This window comes from Eubalaena glacialis, chromosome 4 (genome assembly GCF_028564815.1).
Source record: "Eubalaena glacialis isolate mEubGla1 chromosome 4, mEubGla1.1.hap2.+ XY, whole genome shotgun sequence".
Lineage (NCBI taxonomy): Eukaryota > Metazoa > Chordata > Mammalia > Artiodactyla > Balaenidae > Eubalaena > Eubalaena glacialis.
In genome coordinates, this window is record NC_083719.1 from 55,563,982 (window position 1) to 55,581,322 (window position 17,341).

The window sequence follows — 17,341 nt, forward strand, 5'->3', positions numbered from 1 at the left end:
ACATATATGGTGCTTAGTATGTGCAAAACGCTGTTTATTTTGTCCTTATAGTAGTCCTCTGAAGTAGTAGTTGTCCTCATTCTATATATGATTTGATCCCACGTAGTACTGGTAAAACCTTTGTGATAGTAACTAGTAGTCTGGGTAAGCTTTCTTCTCCATACCCATCCTTCAAGGACCTGCATCCTACGTCATGTATCCTTAATTTTTTTCTTTTATTCTCTTATTATGTTAGAACCTCCAGAAGGGCACGTATCACAATCTACTGTTTGTTTAAAGTGCCCATTTGAGTGTTTATCTTCTTTGTGTACTAGATTAAGATCATCTGGAGGTCAAGAATTTATCTTAGGAGGACTTCCGCACCACAGTGATTTGCATGGAGTCTACATTATAGGTAATCTGTGTTTATTAAAATGAACCTTTTAAATGTTATACTTGCATACAATTTATCTTCCAGGAATTTACTTGATAAACCTGCTCATGTGCAAAGTTACATACGCATTAGGCAGCACAACTCAGTGGGTAAGAGCCTAAGATGGAATCCTAACTCTGATAACTTTGCTGTGATCTTGAGTTAAGTCACTTAATCCTTCCGTGCCTTGGTTCCATCACCTGTAATGGCAATAATAATAATACCTACACCTCAGGCAGTAGTCATGTGAATTAAGAGTTCACTTTTGAAATGTGTTTAAAACAGTGCCTGCCACATAGTAATATATGTGCTATTCTCTCTTTTTTTGTATTTTTTTATTGAAGTATAGTTGATTTACAATGTTAATTTTTGCTGTACAGCAAAGTGATTCAGTTATACATATATATACATTCTTTTTTGTATTCTTTTCCATTATGGTTCATCACAAGATATTGAATATAGTTCCCTATGCTATTCTTTATTATTTTTGCACCATTTGTAATAGTAAAAAGCTGGAAACAACCCAAATGTCCATCAATAGGGGACTCAAACAATGCAAAGATGCTCAACATCATTAATCATTAGAGAAATGTAAATCAAAACCAAAATGAAATATGAAGAATATGAAGAAGAATGGGAAGCGACTGTACATCTACAGGATGGCTATTAGATGAACAGTAGCAAGTGTTGGCAAGGATATGGAGAAATTAGATCCCTAATACATGGATGGTAAGAATATAAAGTAGTGCAACCACTCTGGAAAAGTTTGGCATTTCCTCAAAATGTTAAACTCAGTTGCAATATGACCCAGCAGTTTCCTTCTTAGCTATATCCAAGAGTTGAAAACATACATCCACACAAAAACTTGAACACAAATGTTCATAATTCATAATACCCAAAGTGGATGCAACCCAACTCTGCCACTGATGGAATGGATAAACAAAATGTGGAATAGCCATACAGTGGAATATTATTCAGCCATATAAAGGAATGAGGTATTCGTAAAGCTTCAACATGGATGATCTTGAAAACACTATGCTAATTGAAAGAAGCTAGACACAAAAGACCACATATTGTATGATTCCATTTATATAAATGTCCAGAATATGCAAATCTATAGCAACAAAGTAGATTAGTGATAGCAAGGGGCTAGAAGGGAAGAATGGGAAGCGACTGCTAATAGGTATGGGATGTTTTTTGGGTGGGGTGATGAAAGTGTTACAGAATGGGATAGTTGCACAATCTTGTGAATACGATTTTAAAAATGGATTGTACACTTTAAAATGGTGAATTTTATGTGAATTATACCTTAATAAAGTGAATGAAGAATTGGAAGGTCTGTATGTTCTAAGATGGTATAATATCCAAAATATATTAAATGAAAAAGAAATTACAGAAGTTTGCATGGTATGCTACCATATGCTTAAAAAAAAAAAGTACGCACACACACATGCTTTGCAGGCATAAAATCTCTGAAAGGATACACAGGAAACAAGTAACATTATTTCCTAAAGGGAGGGAATCTAGTGGTGACTGAAGAACAGGGTGGCCTGGAAGGGAAACCTACCTTTCCGGTACACATCTTCCTTGACTTACGATGGGGTTACTTCCCGATAAACGCATTATAAGTTGAAAATATCCTAAGTCAAAAATGCGTTCAATACACCTGACCTGCCAAACATCACAGCTTAGCGTAGCCTACTTTAAAAAAATTTTTTTTTGGCTGCACCGCGCAGCACGTGGGATCTTAGTTCCGAGACCAGGGATGGAACCTGCACCTCCTGCAGTGGAAGCGTGGAGTCCTAACGACTGGACCACCAGGGAAGTCCCCAGCCTAGCCTACCTTAAACATGCTCAGAATACTTTCATTAACTTACAACTGGGCAAAATCATCTTAACATAAAGCCTATTTTATAATAAAGTATTAACTATCTCTTGTAATTTATTGACTACTGTACTGAAAGTGAAAAACAGAATGGTTGCATGGGTACAGAATGGTTGTGTTTATCAGTTGTTTACTCTCACGATCACCTGGCTGGCTGGGAGCTGCGGCTCCCTGCTGCTGCGCAGCGTCACAGGTATTGTGCTGCATGTTGCTAGCCCAGGAAAAATCAAAATTCAAAGTATGGTTTCTAGTGAACACATATCGCTTTGGCACCATAGTGAAGTCGAAAAATCCTAAGTTGAACCATTGTAAGTCGGGCACCGTCTGTATACGCTTTTGTACCTTTTGAATTTTATACAGAGTGCAAGTATTACCACTTCCATTTTTTTTAATTTAAAGAAAGAAATAAAAATAGGAGACTGATGCTTTATCTTTAGTCTAAGTTTTATTTTAAGAGATCATCTTCACAATTTCTTCTGTAATAAAAGATATCCAACCATTTGATCAGATTTATTTATTCTTTAGCAACTGAAGCATTAAACAATTACAGTTTTAACTCTCAATCCTTAATAATACTATTCATTATATTTGAGATTGTTTAGCTTTCTCATGGAGAAAAAAGACTAAACATAAACCTTTATACTATCCACCTATGAGTCCAACAGCACAATTTCAATAAGGAAGTTGTACTGATACTGATAATTGAACAATTTATATCATGTCAGCAGAGAGGTATCAAGAGTGATTGTAAAGTGGCATTCTTGTTAAGTCAAGAGCTATGATCTTTGACCCACTGCTCTATCCATTTCAATATCTGATTGATATTATCTTCTAGATCTTCTGGTTTATTGCTTGGCAGCTGATGCACTATTTCTTCCTTGTAGGATCCCAAGGCTTCTTCATAAAGAACTTGAAAAATTTCACACTGAATATTGTCTTTTAGTTTCTTCTGATTATAACCCCTAGAAGGCAAAGAGAAGATAAACAAACTGAATGGCATTAACTGGAGTTTTAGGAACAAACTAGAAACTGGACACTTTTGAACACATGAAAAATCACGCAAAAATACTTCTTGTAGGCTCTTTACCTAGAGAAAACAGATTGGCATCTGTGAATGTGAGAGACTTCTTTGACAAGAGAGAGGGTTAAACTAAGGACCAAAGTTTACCTTTGTCTGCGACTTTTCCCTACAACCTGTCAGCCATTCAATTAGCAAACATCTACCTACCTCAAGCCAGATGCCAAGCTATGAGATAAATAGTCTATAGCTGTGTTCCTAAATTTCAAAAGAGTTAAGGAGTTAAGATATAAACACATAAAACAAATAGATGGCATATAATAAAATAAAATGCGTATGATAAGGAATAGCATATACTGATTGGGTATTTGATCACACAGATGTATCTGTACTTTACCAATTCCAAAGACATTGAAAAAATTATATAATCTTTATGCAGTTGTAAATTAGCCAACTAATTAGCTAGTAAAAAAAGATAAGGACAATTCAAACTCAAATTAGTTAAACTTTGTAACAATCAAAATTAAATTGAAGGGCTTCCCTGGGGGCGCAGTGGTTGAGAATCTGCCTGCCAATGCAGGGGACATGGGTTCGAGCCCTGGTCTGGGAAGATCCCACGTGCCGCGGAGCAGCTGGGCCCGTGAGCCACAATTACTGAGCCTGCGCGTCTGGAGCCTGTGCTCCGCAGCAAGAGAGGCCGCGATAGTGAGAGACCAGCGCACCGCGATGAAGAGTGGCCCCCGCTTGCCACAACTAGAGAAAGCCCTCGCACAGAAACGAAGGCCCAACACAGTCATAAATAAATAAATAAACAAATACTTAAAAATTAACTGAAGTACTTAAAAGATGATTAACTTTATGAAAAAACCCACAGAATGGGAGAAAATTTCTGCAAATCTTATATCTGATAAGGGACTTACATCTAAAATACATAAAGAACTCTTGTAACTTAATAAAAAAGGACAAATAACCAAATTAAAAATTGGGCAAAAGATCTGAATAGATATTTCTCCAAAAAAGATATACAAATGGCCAATAAGCACATGAAAAGATGCTCAGTATCATTAGCCATCAAGGAAATGCAAATGAAAACCACAATGCGATACTACTTCACATCCACTAGGATGGCTACAATCAAAAAGATAACAAGGATGTGAAAATACTGGCGGCTCCATACACTACTCTTGGGAATGTAAAGTGGTGCAGCCACTCTGGAAAATGGTCTGACAGTTCCCCAAAAGGTTACGTAGTTAACATATGATCTAGCAATCCTATTCCTAAAGAAATTCAATACCCAAGATAAATGAATGAACATGTAATGTTCACACAAAAACGTGTATGAATGTTTATGGCAGCATTATTCGTAATTGCCAAAAATTGCAAACAATCCAAATGTCTATAATCTGATAAATGGATAAATAAAATATGGTATATCCATATAATGGAATGTTATTTGGCAATAAAAAGAAATGAAGTACTGGTACATTCCATAACACAGATGAAACTTGAAAACGTTATGCTAAGTAAAAGAAGCCAGACACAAAAGATCACATTTTGTATGATTTCATTTATATAAAAAGTCCAGAACAGGCAAATCCACAGAGATAGAAGGTAAATTACTGGTTGCTTAGGACTGGGGACTGAGGGGAAATGGGGAGTGACTGCCAATGGGTATGGGTTTTTTGGTGGGGGAGGGGTGATGAATATTTTTAAAAATTGGTTATAGTAATGGATGTATAACTCTGTGAATATACTCAAAACCACTTAATTGTACACTTCAAATGGGTGTACAATTCACATGGTATGTGAATTTATCTCAATAAAGCTTTAAGAAGGTGATTAACTTTGTAAGTTTTTTCAACGGTTAAAACAAGACTACTTTCTCATAGTTTTTTCATACTTTAGTCTTTAGTTACTTACATAAAATAGTAATTTTTAATAAAAGTGTTAAATGGTCTTTGAGAAAACACATATGTACCGTATTATCTCTATTACTGCTCTGTTCAAATATTTTTAATGGCTTTTCCCTGACTAAAGAAAGATGATGAAAGTTTTAGGTATAGCTCCAACCTAACTTTCCCTATATATTTGCCGCTATACTTATTTGTGCAAGAATTTGCGAGTATCCCATCCAATGGTGCTTAGTCAGAGCTGACTATAGTCAATGAGAACCACAAATTCTGAACCTGAAGTTAGGCAAACTTCTGGAGTTTTCCTTCTGGAGACTGCTTTCTAAATTCCTGTAAAATCCCCTTTTTTCCACAGCTTGAGTCAAAAGACAGTGAGAAAATGTCTTCCGTAAAATTTTGCTTTTCTGGTTATTCTGGATTAAGTCTGATGCTCTCTTGAAGGGATGAACTCAAATACATTGTGAAATGTTAATTTATCTTGTTAAAGGTTGTAAAATGTTCATTTATCTTTAGTTTTTCATAAGCTTTCCCATTTCTGTTGTGAGGATGATTTGAGTGGGTAATGTTCATTCCATAGCAAAGAGTATGTTATTGGCTTGGCTGTTTTCCTATAAAAGTTTTACCTTAAGGAAAAAGCATGACTAAGGGTTGATATATAGTACATTTTACTGAATCAGACTGTCAGTTGAGGTATTCATTTACTCAGAAACTACTGCTTGTGTTTTACGAATGCACCTTTTTCCGTTAGGTTCAGAATGTTGGTACCATACAGACTTGGTTTATAATAAGACCAAAATAAAGTAGTCACGTTTTCAAATAGAACCTTTTATGATGTTCATGTTGGCCAACTTCAGGAATCTGAGTAAAAGTTTATATAATACTTTAAGGATTCAGTGTTCTTCCTTCCTTACCTAGTTTCAAGTCTTTTGTACAAAACACTGTTATCTGTTTTCAGCACAAATACTATATGAAACCAGCGTTCAGGGAAGAAATCACAACCATGGTAATCAACAATAACTCCACCTTCACTCATTTGGTTTTCTAACTCATCAACTACCTGTAAGAAAGGGGAGGGAAAAAAAAAAGATGAATACTCTTTAAAAAAACTGAGGTCAACTTTCCTATAAAATTTTTTTTAATGTATACTGTATAAAAAAGATTGTACTTACTCTGTCTTCATCTAAAATGGGACAATCATACTCTTCATCATAGCCATCATATAACTGCCCTAAAAGAGATTTACATTGGCATATTAAAGTAGTATTTCCTAAGTAACTTTCAGTAATTTTCATTTACTCTTAGAGACAAGGGAGGGCACTAATACAATAGATGTCACATGGACAGCAAATATAAAGAGCAGTATTGATAAATTAGAATTTTGTCTAGAAGGAAACCTGGATAACAAAATACCTGAAAAAGAATGAATAATAGCCAACTTCAGAATTTGTGGGGCTATTAGTAGAAGAGAACTAGTTTCATTGAGCTACAGATTGGTGCGAAGAGGAGACACATGGATACAAACACTCATACACACACTAACAGGAGATTAAGTTCCAAATTTATTAGGCCAAGGATATGAAACTTATTAAAAGGAACAGCAGGTTCTTGATTCCAGAAATGAACCCTTTGTCACTGAGGTCACATCTTCATGGGGTTTGGGGAAGAAGCGTCAGTACCCAGATGCTCCTTTACTTCTAGAATTCCAGCATCCCCAAAAGCCAAGGGTTGAATATCTTATTTCAGAATGTAAAACAAGAATGATGGGGGCAGGCATAAAGAAGGCAGATTTAAATCTAATATAAGAACTTTTCAACAAATTAAAGCTTCCTTTCAAAGGAAGTGTGTCTTAAGGAGGTGAGACATACCAATCCCACCCTCACCCTGAATCCCTAGGAGGTATATACTCTAAGGCAGGCTTAGATCATTCTTTCAGCCATCTCGAAGAGCATGCTATAGTCTTCCCACCTCTTTCCCCTTAATATTTTGGCACAGGTTGAAATGAGCTTCAAAGGAGCATGAGTTCTGAAGTGACGAAGGGGTGGTCCTGAGGGTTAGTGGAAGGCACAGAGGCAGTTTTAACTGTCTTCCTGGAGGGTCTGTGGGCTGATTCTGGGCACATGAACCACTTCTCTAGCATCCTAGTGTGGCCTCTGACTTCTTGGGTTACAGTTCAGTTACCAGAAACTCTTACCAGCTAAAAAGTTAAACTGTCTTGGTATGGGGAAAATTGGTTAACAATATAGAAAATAATCTAAACCCTTACTTTACACCACAAACCCTAGGTGAATTAAAGAGCTAATTTCTTAATTCCAAAGATAACTAATGGAAAATTAAACCTACAAAGGTATGATACATTTGAGTTTGTGAAAAAAATAAAATAATTGATTGAAACATATAAAATGTTAAATCTCTGTTCGATAAAAAATAATATAATTTTTAAAAAATGAAAAATGGCAGGGAGAAATACTAGGACAAAGGACTGAAATGTAGATTATATAAATACCTGAAATTCAAAATAACAATAAGTAGCTTAACAAAGAATAAGAAAAACATTCACACAGGATGGAAAAGATAATTAGTAAACAATACATGAAAAAATACTGTACTTTCCCAGCTACTAAAGAGATGAAAATTTAAATGAGGCTTTTTATACCTGTTATATTAGTTATACATGCATTTAGTAAACTGACTCTGGAAACGTATAATTTTTAATAGAAAAACATCATACCCGTTCAAAGATTTCTTTTGACCACTGAATTTCTAACCAGAAAAAAATTTAAAAAGATGCTTTAAAATGTTCAACAATAGCAAATTAGTTAAATCTTGTTTACTAACTTGCTAAAATATTATGTAATTAAACTTCAGTAAAATATTAGGTTGTTAAATTTCTGTTATTTTTACAATACTATATATATATATATTTTTTTTTTTTTTTTTACAATGACACAAAATCTAAGAATACCTACAGCTGATTTTGTACTATGTGGGAATCTGGAGTAGATAAATGTTCCTTCATATTTTAAATCCAGACTAGTTAAATCTTTAAAAATATATGCTGTCTAAAACACAGACAACTATAGCAGTATTAACTTTTAGAATTAAAGTCTTTATATACTGCAATGCTGAAATGCAGGATTTCTTAAGTCATGTTAATACATATTAAAAAAATAGTGTAATCCAAGCTTTCCAACATTCATTTCAAAAAACATTTATCAAACACCATGTACCAGTAATTACAGAGGTAAGGAATATATAATAGTGAACAAATTGAACAAGAAGACCGACTCAGTCCTTCCCTCGAAGAGTTCACAATAAAATGGGAGATGACAGACAAGTAACCTGGAAATTGTAATATTTAATGCTGTGGATCATGGTGCTCTGGGAGCAATAACATGGGGACCTTTTAGGTTAGGAACATAAACTTGGGATATTAGGGGAGGCTTCCTGAAGCAGGTAACTTCTAAGTGGAAACTTGAAGCAGTTAGTTCAGGAAAAAAAGGTAGGTAAGACGATTCTTTTTTTTTTTTTAAAAAGATCGTTTTGTGATCTCAGATTAACATCTTTATTCTTTTCTTTTTTTTTTAAATTTTTATTTATTTATTTATTTATTTATGGCTGTGTCGGGTCCTCATTTCTGCGCGAGGGCCTTCTCTAGTTGCAGCAAGCGGGGGCCACCCCTCATCGCGGTGCGCGGGCCTCCCATTATCGCAGCCTCTCCCGTTGCAGAGCACAGGCTCCAGACGCGCAGGCTCAGTAGTTGTGGCTCACGGGCCTAGTTGCTCCGCGGCATGTGGGATCTGCCCAGACCAGGCCTCGAACCCGTGTCCCCTAGCATTGGCAGACAGACCCTCAACCACTGCGCCACCAGGGAAGCCCGGTAAGACGATTCTTAACAGAGAAAACAAGATATTCAAAGGCAGAGAGACTAAGGAGGGCAAGCCTTTCAAGGGAGGAAAAGTCTTTCAGAATAGTTAGAAAATAAGTGATAAGGGGTCAGGGGGATTAAGGCCAGATTAAAAAATACCTTGAGGGACTTCCCTGGTGGCGCCAATGCAGGGCACACGGGTTTGAGCCCTGGTCCGGGAAGATCCCACATGCCGCGGAGCAACTAAGCCCGTGCGCCACAACTACTGAGCCTGCGCTCTAGAGCCCGCGAGCCACAATTACTGAGCCTGAGTGCCACAACTACTGAAGCCCGCGCGCCTACAGCCCGCGCTCCACAACAAAGAGAAGCCACCGCAATGAGAAGACCGCGCACCGCAACGAAGACTAGCCCCCGCTCACCGCTGCTAGAGAAAGCTCCCACGCAGCAACGAAGACCCAACACAGCCAAAAAAAATAAATAAATTAAAAAAAAAAAAAAGACCTTGAAGGCTGCACTGAGTTTAGACTGTATCCCAAAGCAAAGGAAAATCATTAAAGCATTTTAAGCATGAAATGACATGATTAATTTCAAATTTTTAAAAATCATTTTGATTTCTGTGTGGAGTTGGAAGGAAGCAAGTCCAGAAAAAGCATGGATACCATATAAAAGCTACTGCAGAATTTTAGGTGAGTGATAATTATAACCTGTACTACAGGGAACGGAGAGAGATGAATTCTAAACTTTGTTTCGAATTTCCAAAAAGAGGAAAAATTTGTGCTACTTTAGAAACTTCAACTGGTAGTCACATTTATAATTGTCTATACAGTGGATCTTCATATGGCAAAGAGGGAAAAAAAGCTTGATTTCATCAAACTATCGAAACTTAGAAAATTAAATCAGTTTCCTAAACAAAGTTTTATGATTTACTTAGATAAATTACTTGCAGAAAAAAATCGATTGTGGAGCCGGTTAAAAGGCTTAAAAGACCTTCTTACCTTAAAAAGACCTTCCCAGCTGTCGTTAGTCAAGCTATAAAAACATGACCTTTCCTTTAACTGCCATCCTATCATTTATACACTTACGTGAAAGCCGTTCTTTAAAGCTAACGATATAGGGATGCTAGTCATCTATTTTGATGCTGCTGCCAGTACTTAAAAACATTTTCAAGATTTCCTCCTTTGGAAACATATTTATCTCAATCCAACAAGAAGCTTATAACTGTAATGCAATTAGTATAAGAAGTTAATTGGTTTAGAAGGATTGGGAGCTTTGATACCTGGCCTTTTATGCAGAGAAGAGAGCAATGAATTCTGCCAAGAGAAGTTAGCACCAAAAGATGTGGCATTCGAGTAGGGCCTTTTAAGGAACTGTTTATAAGACAGAGGAGGAAGGGCATGTACAAGTAAAGGGAATAGCATGTATAAGGACATGGAGATGGAAGACTCCCCATGCGTTTGAAGAACAATAGTGCACTGTGGGTAGACTTAAGGGGACATAGGGCATAGTGGCTGCAGGGAAGGCTGAAGGTAAACTGTGGCCAGTTCATTACTTCATTAAGGTGGATGGCCTTTATAATTAAAAAGTTCAAGTAATTTCATCCCCTCTCCCTGCCCGCCCCCTTTTTAAAGGACATAATGATGGTGTACAGAAGAGGGAGGGAAGAGATACTGAAGAAGAGATTCAGCACGAATGGTCTTGAGAATGGTATAGCAGTACCAAAGGGACACAGCGTTAATGGTCTCAGGAATGGGATAGGGGTATCAAAGGGATTTTTTAAACTATCAAGATTAGGAGACACGTGCATCTGTGTAGTGTGTAAATGCGTTTGTAATGTGTGGGTGACAGGAATCAGGAATGGGCAAGCAGAGTCAGGGATGATTTCAGAACATGTGCTTTTTAAACATTAATTTGGAAATATCTGGGAACTATCCAAATTCTTAAATCTAGTAGATGTCTAGATATTGGGCTAAGTTTTAATTATAAATTTAAGAGTTATAAGCAAAAAGGACCAACTAGTCCTGAGTCAATGAAATTACCAGAGGGAGGGGCAGGATTACAAGATGGCTGCAATGAGTTCACAGGGGAAAGAGGTATATGGTGGGAAGGAGAGAATCAGATGAAAAGATTGGGAGAGCAGTGTTGGAGAGAGGACAACGGAGAAGTTAGTTTCAAAGGCTTCCAGTGGTAGTTGATTCAGGTGAGGGAAAAAAATGCGATACACATAGGTTAGAGCGGGAATGGCAAACTTCTGTAAAGGGCCAGACAATAAATACTTCAGGATTTGCAGCCTAGTCTTTAGCTAGTGGCTCCTACAAAAACAGCTGCAGCTTGCCAACCCCTGCATTAGAAACACATCAAGATTTTAAGTGTTGAGGACCATTTGAAATGCATCCAATGTCTAGACGTATGAGCATCCTGGGGTTAGGCACAGAGGCTGTAGACTGATAAAACTGGTGGCAGGAAAATTAAGGATGCTGGTAAAAGTTTAATTAAATGATTGCATATGGGAAAGGACATCAAGTGAGGAATGCGAGACTGGAAGAACAGGGATAAGAAAAGCATTCTTAGTCACTCCACATTCAGGAGTCTCCATAGTTTTATTAAGCTTAATTCCCCACCTAATTTTTCCTGCTTTAGTTCTAAATGTCATAAAGAAGGTCTCTTACAAATACAGCCATTCAACCTGACTACTAGGATGGCAATAAACTCCATTTAGACACAGTTGTTTAAAACCAGTTTTGTTTTTTGTCTCATTACTTACAGCAGGGTTTCTAAACCTGAAATACTACTGACCTTTTGAGCTTGATAATTGTTATGGGAGTGGAGGGCTGTCCTGTGAGTTGCAGGATGTTCAGCAGAATCCCTAGACTCTACCCATTAGAGATCAGTAGCAACCCCCCCACCCCAGTTATGACTACCAAAATGTCTCAGAAGGTGCCATATGTCCCCTGGAGGGCAAAATCACCCCCTGTTGAAAACCACTGCTTTATAGAAGATTGCATGGTTTCCCTTAAAACACATTACCATTTGGAAAAAATGAGGAGGCTGAATGTCTCAGACTATTTCCTAGTAAGATTTTCAGATACACTCAGATGGCATCTGGGGGAAAAAAATCTGGTACATTTTGAAAAACACTATAAAGCACCTCATCTAACACATGTCAAATCAGATCAGAAATCCTTTATCTGGCATAATGGGAGGGAAAAAAGCTCCACTTTTCCCTTAAGGCAGATTCTCATGAAATAATCTCATCAATAAAATACAAAGAGGATGGTCAGGACCATACACCATCAAGTGTACACACATGGTTTGAATACAAGTAGAGACTCGGTGAAGAGGAAGAGGAGTGTCTCACCGTGGATTACCCTTGGTCTGGTGTTACTGTTGCTCTCAGTGCTATTCATGACAGATTATATAGTAATTTCATTAAGTTTAGAAATATTGAGTGGGTGAGATGAGAACTGGAAGACATGACTGAAATTGACTAATGTATGTGACTCTGAAATCACTTGTCAAAAATAGTAAAGTTCAACAGGCAAAGGAACAAAACCAGATTTCATATAGGTATAAAACGGAGAATGACAAGCTATGCACAGTAGCAAATAAAGACCTAAGTTTTATTAACTATAATTTGAATGCCAAACCTGGATTAAAAATATAAGCATGATACTAGCTTATAGTATCAAGAATATGACAAGCAAAGATGCACAAAAATTGATCTGCTAAAAGGGATAATGGGAAAAAAACTTCAAAAATTTTTAAGTGGTAAGATACTGGGAGCCACACCAAGGGTCCTTAAATATATCCAAAGGCATAGAAAAATGGGACCTAGGAAGAAGTCTGGCAATTGAGAAAGATAAATCTAAATGGCTGAGGATTCGCTATAAATAAAAATCCTGACCAAGTGGTCTCTCTAAAAAACAGACATGGTATACTTCAGCAAACTGAAAGAATGGCCAGTGAGAGTGACTTATACACCAGAGATCATAGTATGACCTAAATATCTGAAGACACCAGAAGTGACTCTATTGGTAAGGAACAGACTGCAACAACTTCAAGCTTTTGCAACTGTTATTTCTGTTGGTGATAATGAGGCAGAAAATTGCATCTAAAAATGTATAAACATTATCGCCAAAGGACCAACAATCAAATGGATGAATTACAACTTTATTTTTTACACTTAAAGGCTGATGAAAAACGATTACTAATCCTATTAAAGAAAATCCAATACAACATCTCAATTGAAAAGTATGGTAACCATATTTACTCATTAAATACTATTTTTCTAAAACACAACATGGAAACATCTAGCATGCATGTTTAATCTCAGTACAATGGATTCAAAACCAAGCATACATGTTACATGCATCAAGGCTAAATTACAAATTATCATAGTCATCATCATCATCGTCATCATCATCATCATCATCTTCACGTTTTCTTTTCAATGCATTTGATGCTTCATTGGCAGTATTCTGTGATGACACCATGTTAGTGGTAATAAGAATATTTTTGGACCCAATTAGTGATGGATTAATTAGAACATTCTGAACTGCTGATGTTACAGGAATTGATGCTTTTACAGCTGGGGATTGTGAAGTGGGCATCTGTACTGTGAACCTTTGCCCTGTGAGGGACACTGGAGTCCCTACTTTAGTTGAAACAGACATGGTTTGTGGGGTTGGTGTGCCAAGCGTGGGAGTACTTGGTCTGCTAGTAACTGAACCAACACTTAACCGTGGAACTGTTATTCTTCCCGCAGAAGTAGATGCCTTTTTTTGTAAGGATTTAAGTCTATAATTTGGAGCAGTCAAGCAATATCTATCAGGTGGCAATCTAGGACCTGAATATGGCTTGATTAATGGCAAAGGGGTTTGATTCCTTTGCCTTGCAATATCTAATAAAAAATCTCTTGGGGGAGGAGAGGTAAAAGACTGGTCAGCACGACACTGGATTGCCAATCGCACATCATCTGCATCAACAGTAGCCTTCTTAGCATGACTTGAATAAATTTTTGCATCATCTAGAATTGTGGTCACATATCGGAAGGCAAACTCCAACATCTGATTTATAACTCTTGGTTCATATTCTGTAATCCCCATATCCTTCAGGATTTGTGCCATCATCTGTGCATCTTTCGGCATGCTCTTGGGAGAAGCCATCTTGCCAGACTCCATGATATCCGGTGATCAGACTTTAGATCATTTGAAAAAAATATGTACATTAGATCAAACCTGAAATAGTTACTTTAGTAGCAACTGTCAGGAACTTTAAAATTTTAAAATACATGTTAAATTTTTAAAAATATGAATTAAAAAAATACGTTAAATCTTTTTAATTTTAATGAGGCACATTTAAAGTTCCCTTCACTTAAATTTATTGAGTTTCTACCCATTAGAGAATATAAAAAGATGAAGACACAAATAAGGGAGTGATAAAAGATTGGGGAAAAACAGGGTAAAATAACCAAAAACATACATCACTTTAAAATATGTGCAGTTGCTTACAGGCATGCACCTATAAACTAATCTAAGAAAAGACCATAGGACAGCCACATCCTACAGCCTGAGTTCAAAATCATGTCCTTCCAGTGAGCTCATATACTCACTGTCTCCATAGGTATATATGCTTAGCACCACCCTGACCTTTACGTGTTCGCCCAAAATACTCTCCCTCTTCCTCATATTCAAACTGTCCGAAGTCCAATCTTCGTGGAAGCTATCCCACTTATTACCGTCCACAAGAACTACTAGCCAACTGCAGAGGGGATATAGTGGTCAAAATAACTAGGACACAGCATGAGACAATATGTTCTATTTCTATGGGTCCCCAACAGAGCATAAATTCCTTCATGGCAATTTTTCTCTGCTTTTTGTACCTTCTCACAAGTACAGTACTAATACTCCATTATTTCTCTCACTTTTTTAAACAAATCTAACACCAAAGTGCCCCTTACCTTCTCGAGCTAAATCACCCACATTAACGTATTTCAGTCCTGATCTTGATGCAAGTTCTTTGCCTAGCGTGGTTTTTCCAACCCCTGGTGTACCTGCAAGACAAGCCACAGAAAAATACTGTTCATGAAATACTAATTAGACTTTAGCCACCAATGTGCCCTTAAGGTTCTTAACAACTGAAAAGTTTCCTAATTAGCAATCCTATATAAAATTACACACACCATAATCTAATCAAAACTACCCAAAGTCTGCTGAATATCAGAATTTCACCCAGTGTATCTGATTTTACCAGGAGTGGTGCTTGGGAGAATCTGATGACAACTACAGACTGTCTGCCACCACCATGGAAATTCCCAGAATAAAACTAGCCACCTCAAATAAACTGCCATCATTTATTTGCTTTAATTAAAAAAAATTAAATTGTTCATGGAAAAAAGTTAAGCAGTATGAAAGAATATCCACTATACTCTTCCTTAGAGTCAACCAGTGTAAACCACTTTCTTATGTATCTCTCCAAAGAAGTCATATACATATGTTTCTGTATACATCCATATATATGCATACATATGGTAGCATAGTACATATGTGTACATATACACACATTGCGTGCATACATACATACACACACCATATATTTCCTTCTACATAAATGGCCATACTATACATTGTTCGTCACCTTCCCTTTTTTATATTTATTGTTTCAAGATAAATAATCAAACACTTAATTTTCAGCTTGAACTAATGCCACTGAAATTATAAAACCTGATCATTATAATTAAAGATAAAAGGAATAAGTTAACTCTACCTATAAGGGCAATAACATTTTTACCTCCAGTCCACTATAATACACCAAGTCTGAATCCTCAACTCACCATGTTCTCAATAAAACGCTCACATGTAGACTTTTGACGATATGGCTTAATATTAAAAAACCAAGACACTGTCTGACCCAAACAAATCAGATGTTGTAAAATCTTCCCCTTAAGGACGCTTAAAGGCTAAACATTAATCTGTTGAGGTTAATCTGCTGCTCTCAGAAACAGACAGGACTTGTGCGCTGCCAATATGCTTACGTTTTGTTAAAGGATAAAACTCGGCTTTGTTCCACAAATAGCGCCTCAAATTTTATTGTGCTGCAACAGCATCTACACCCATTAGATTTTTCCAGGAATGCCCTATGATGCTATTAAATGCTACAATTTAGTAAACATTTTCAGAGTTAAACGACCAGAAATAATATTTTTTAAAGTCGGTATGCGGCATTTTACTACCCCTCACATGTAACAAGCGCCCTGAGTATGGATCCAAAGACCCAGAAAAAACCCCACGAACAGCCCGGGTATTTTACAGCATCTCTACGAGAAACGACCAGAGATACTCAATAGATGCCTTTGCTTCTTAAAACACAAAGAAAAAACCCCTGATGCTAACTCCGCGAGCGTATACAGCAAATTCATCACCCCACACCGCAAACATCCGAACCCCTTCATCGAAACCTGACTCTCAGATACAAAGAGAAAATAAGAGACGGCCCTAGAGGCCTAAGGACTAAAACATCCACCATTAACGGATCTACTAAGGGCCAAATACTGCCTTACCTTATCTCGCTAACAACCCAAAGACAGCTCTGCCAAGTAAAGAAGCAACAGCCATTTTACAGACAAAAAGCCGATTACGAAAGATTAGGCAGCTTGCCAAAAAAGGGAGCTGGATATTATCTACCTCTCTCCGCCTCACCGAGTAGCCAACCTCTGAGCAAAAGAATTAACGTCCGTCGTCCCCTCCCCCCGCCTCCTGCAAAACCGTCGCGAGGGCCGGGAGTACAGGCCCTGACAACTACAACGCCACGCAACCCTCGCCGAGCCTCGCAACAGAACACTAAGCGACCCCACTTCGGGCTTTCCAGGCCCCAGAGCACTCCAAGCCCCGCGCCAGCCCCGCCGCCCACCACCACCCCCAGCGCGCCCCCTGACCGGTGAGCAGGATGTTCGGAAGCAACATGGTCTTCGCCGCGCTGGCTCCCGACGCCTCAGCACAGGCGCCCTACACGCGACAGGGAGGGGCCGGAAGGGGAGGGTAACAGCAAGCGCCAGTGGCGCCGGGGTACTCGAGGCCTAGGAGTGGCGCTCGCGACCCACCTCCGCCGCCTCGTCACCCACCATTGGGTTACCTGGCTTTCTATGACACGCTTCCATCGCAGGGTCCGAAGTACGAGCACAGGTCGGGTCGGCACTTCGGGTCAGGCAATGCGCTGGATGCCTAAGACAGTAGCTCCTTAGGAGGCCCCGCCTTTC

The 17,341-nt window shown here is 37.9% G+C and overlaps 2 protein-coding genes across 3 annotated transcripts; both read right to left on the reverse strand.

Annotated features, from left to right (window-relative positions):
* Positions 1-2,741: 2,741 nt before the first annotated feature.
* Positions 2,742-17,280, reverse strand: AK6 (adenylate kinase 6). 2 transcript variants are annotated; one of them, XM_061187877.1, is made up of 5 exons: positions 17,218-17,280; positions 15,047-15,139; positions 6,395-6,453; positions 6,137-6,282; positions 2,742-3,259 (listed from the first exon to the last, which is right to left on the reverse strand). In XM_061187877.1, the coding sequence occupies exons 1-5, from the start codon at positions 17,240-17,242 to the stop codon at positions 3,067-3,069; spliced, it is 516 nt and encodes a 171-aa protein (XP_061043860.1). In that variant the 5' UTR covers positions 17,243-17,280; the 3' UTR covers positions 2,742-3,066. The 2 variants fall into 2 exon arrangements, with proteins under 2 accessions (XP_061043860.1, XP_061043859.1); XM_061187876.1 differs by lacking the exon at positions 17,218-17,280 and adding an exon at positions 17,021-17,127 and having other exon boundaries at positions 2,748-3,259.
* TAF9 (TATA-box binding protein associated factor 9) lies at positions 13,251-15,133 on the reverse strand. The gene is made up of 2 exons (XM_061187874.1): positions 15,047-15,133; positions 13,251-14,284 (listed from the first exon to the last, which is right to left on the reverse strand). The coding sequence occupies exon 2, from the start codon at positions 14,265-14,267 to the stop codon at positions 13,470-13,472; it is 798 nt and encodes a 265-aa protein (XP_061043857.1). The 5' UTR covers positions 14,268-14,284; positions 15,047-15,133; the 3' UTR covers positions 13,251-13,469.
* Positions 17,281-17,341: the final 61 nt, after the last annotated feature.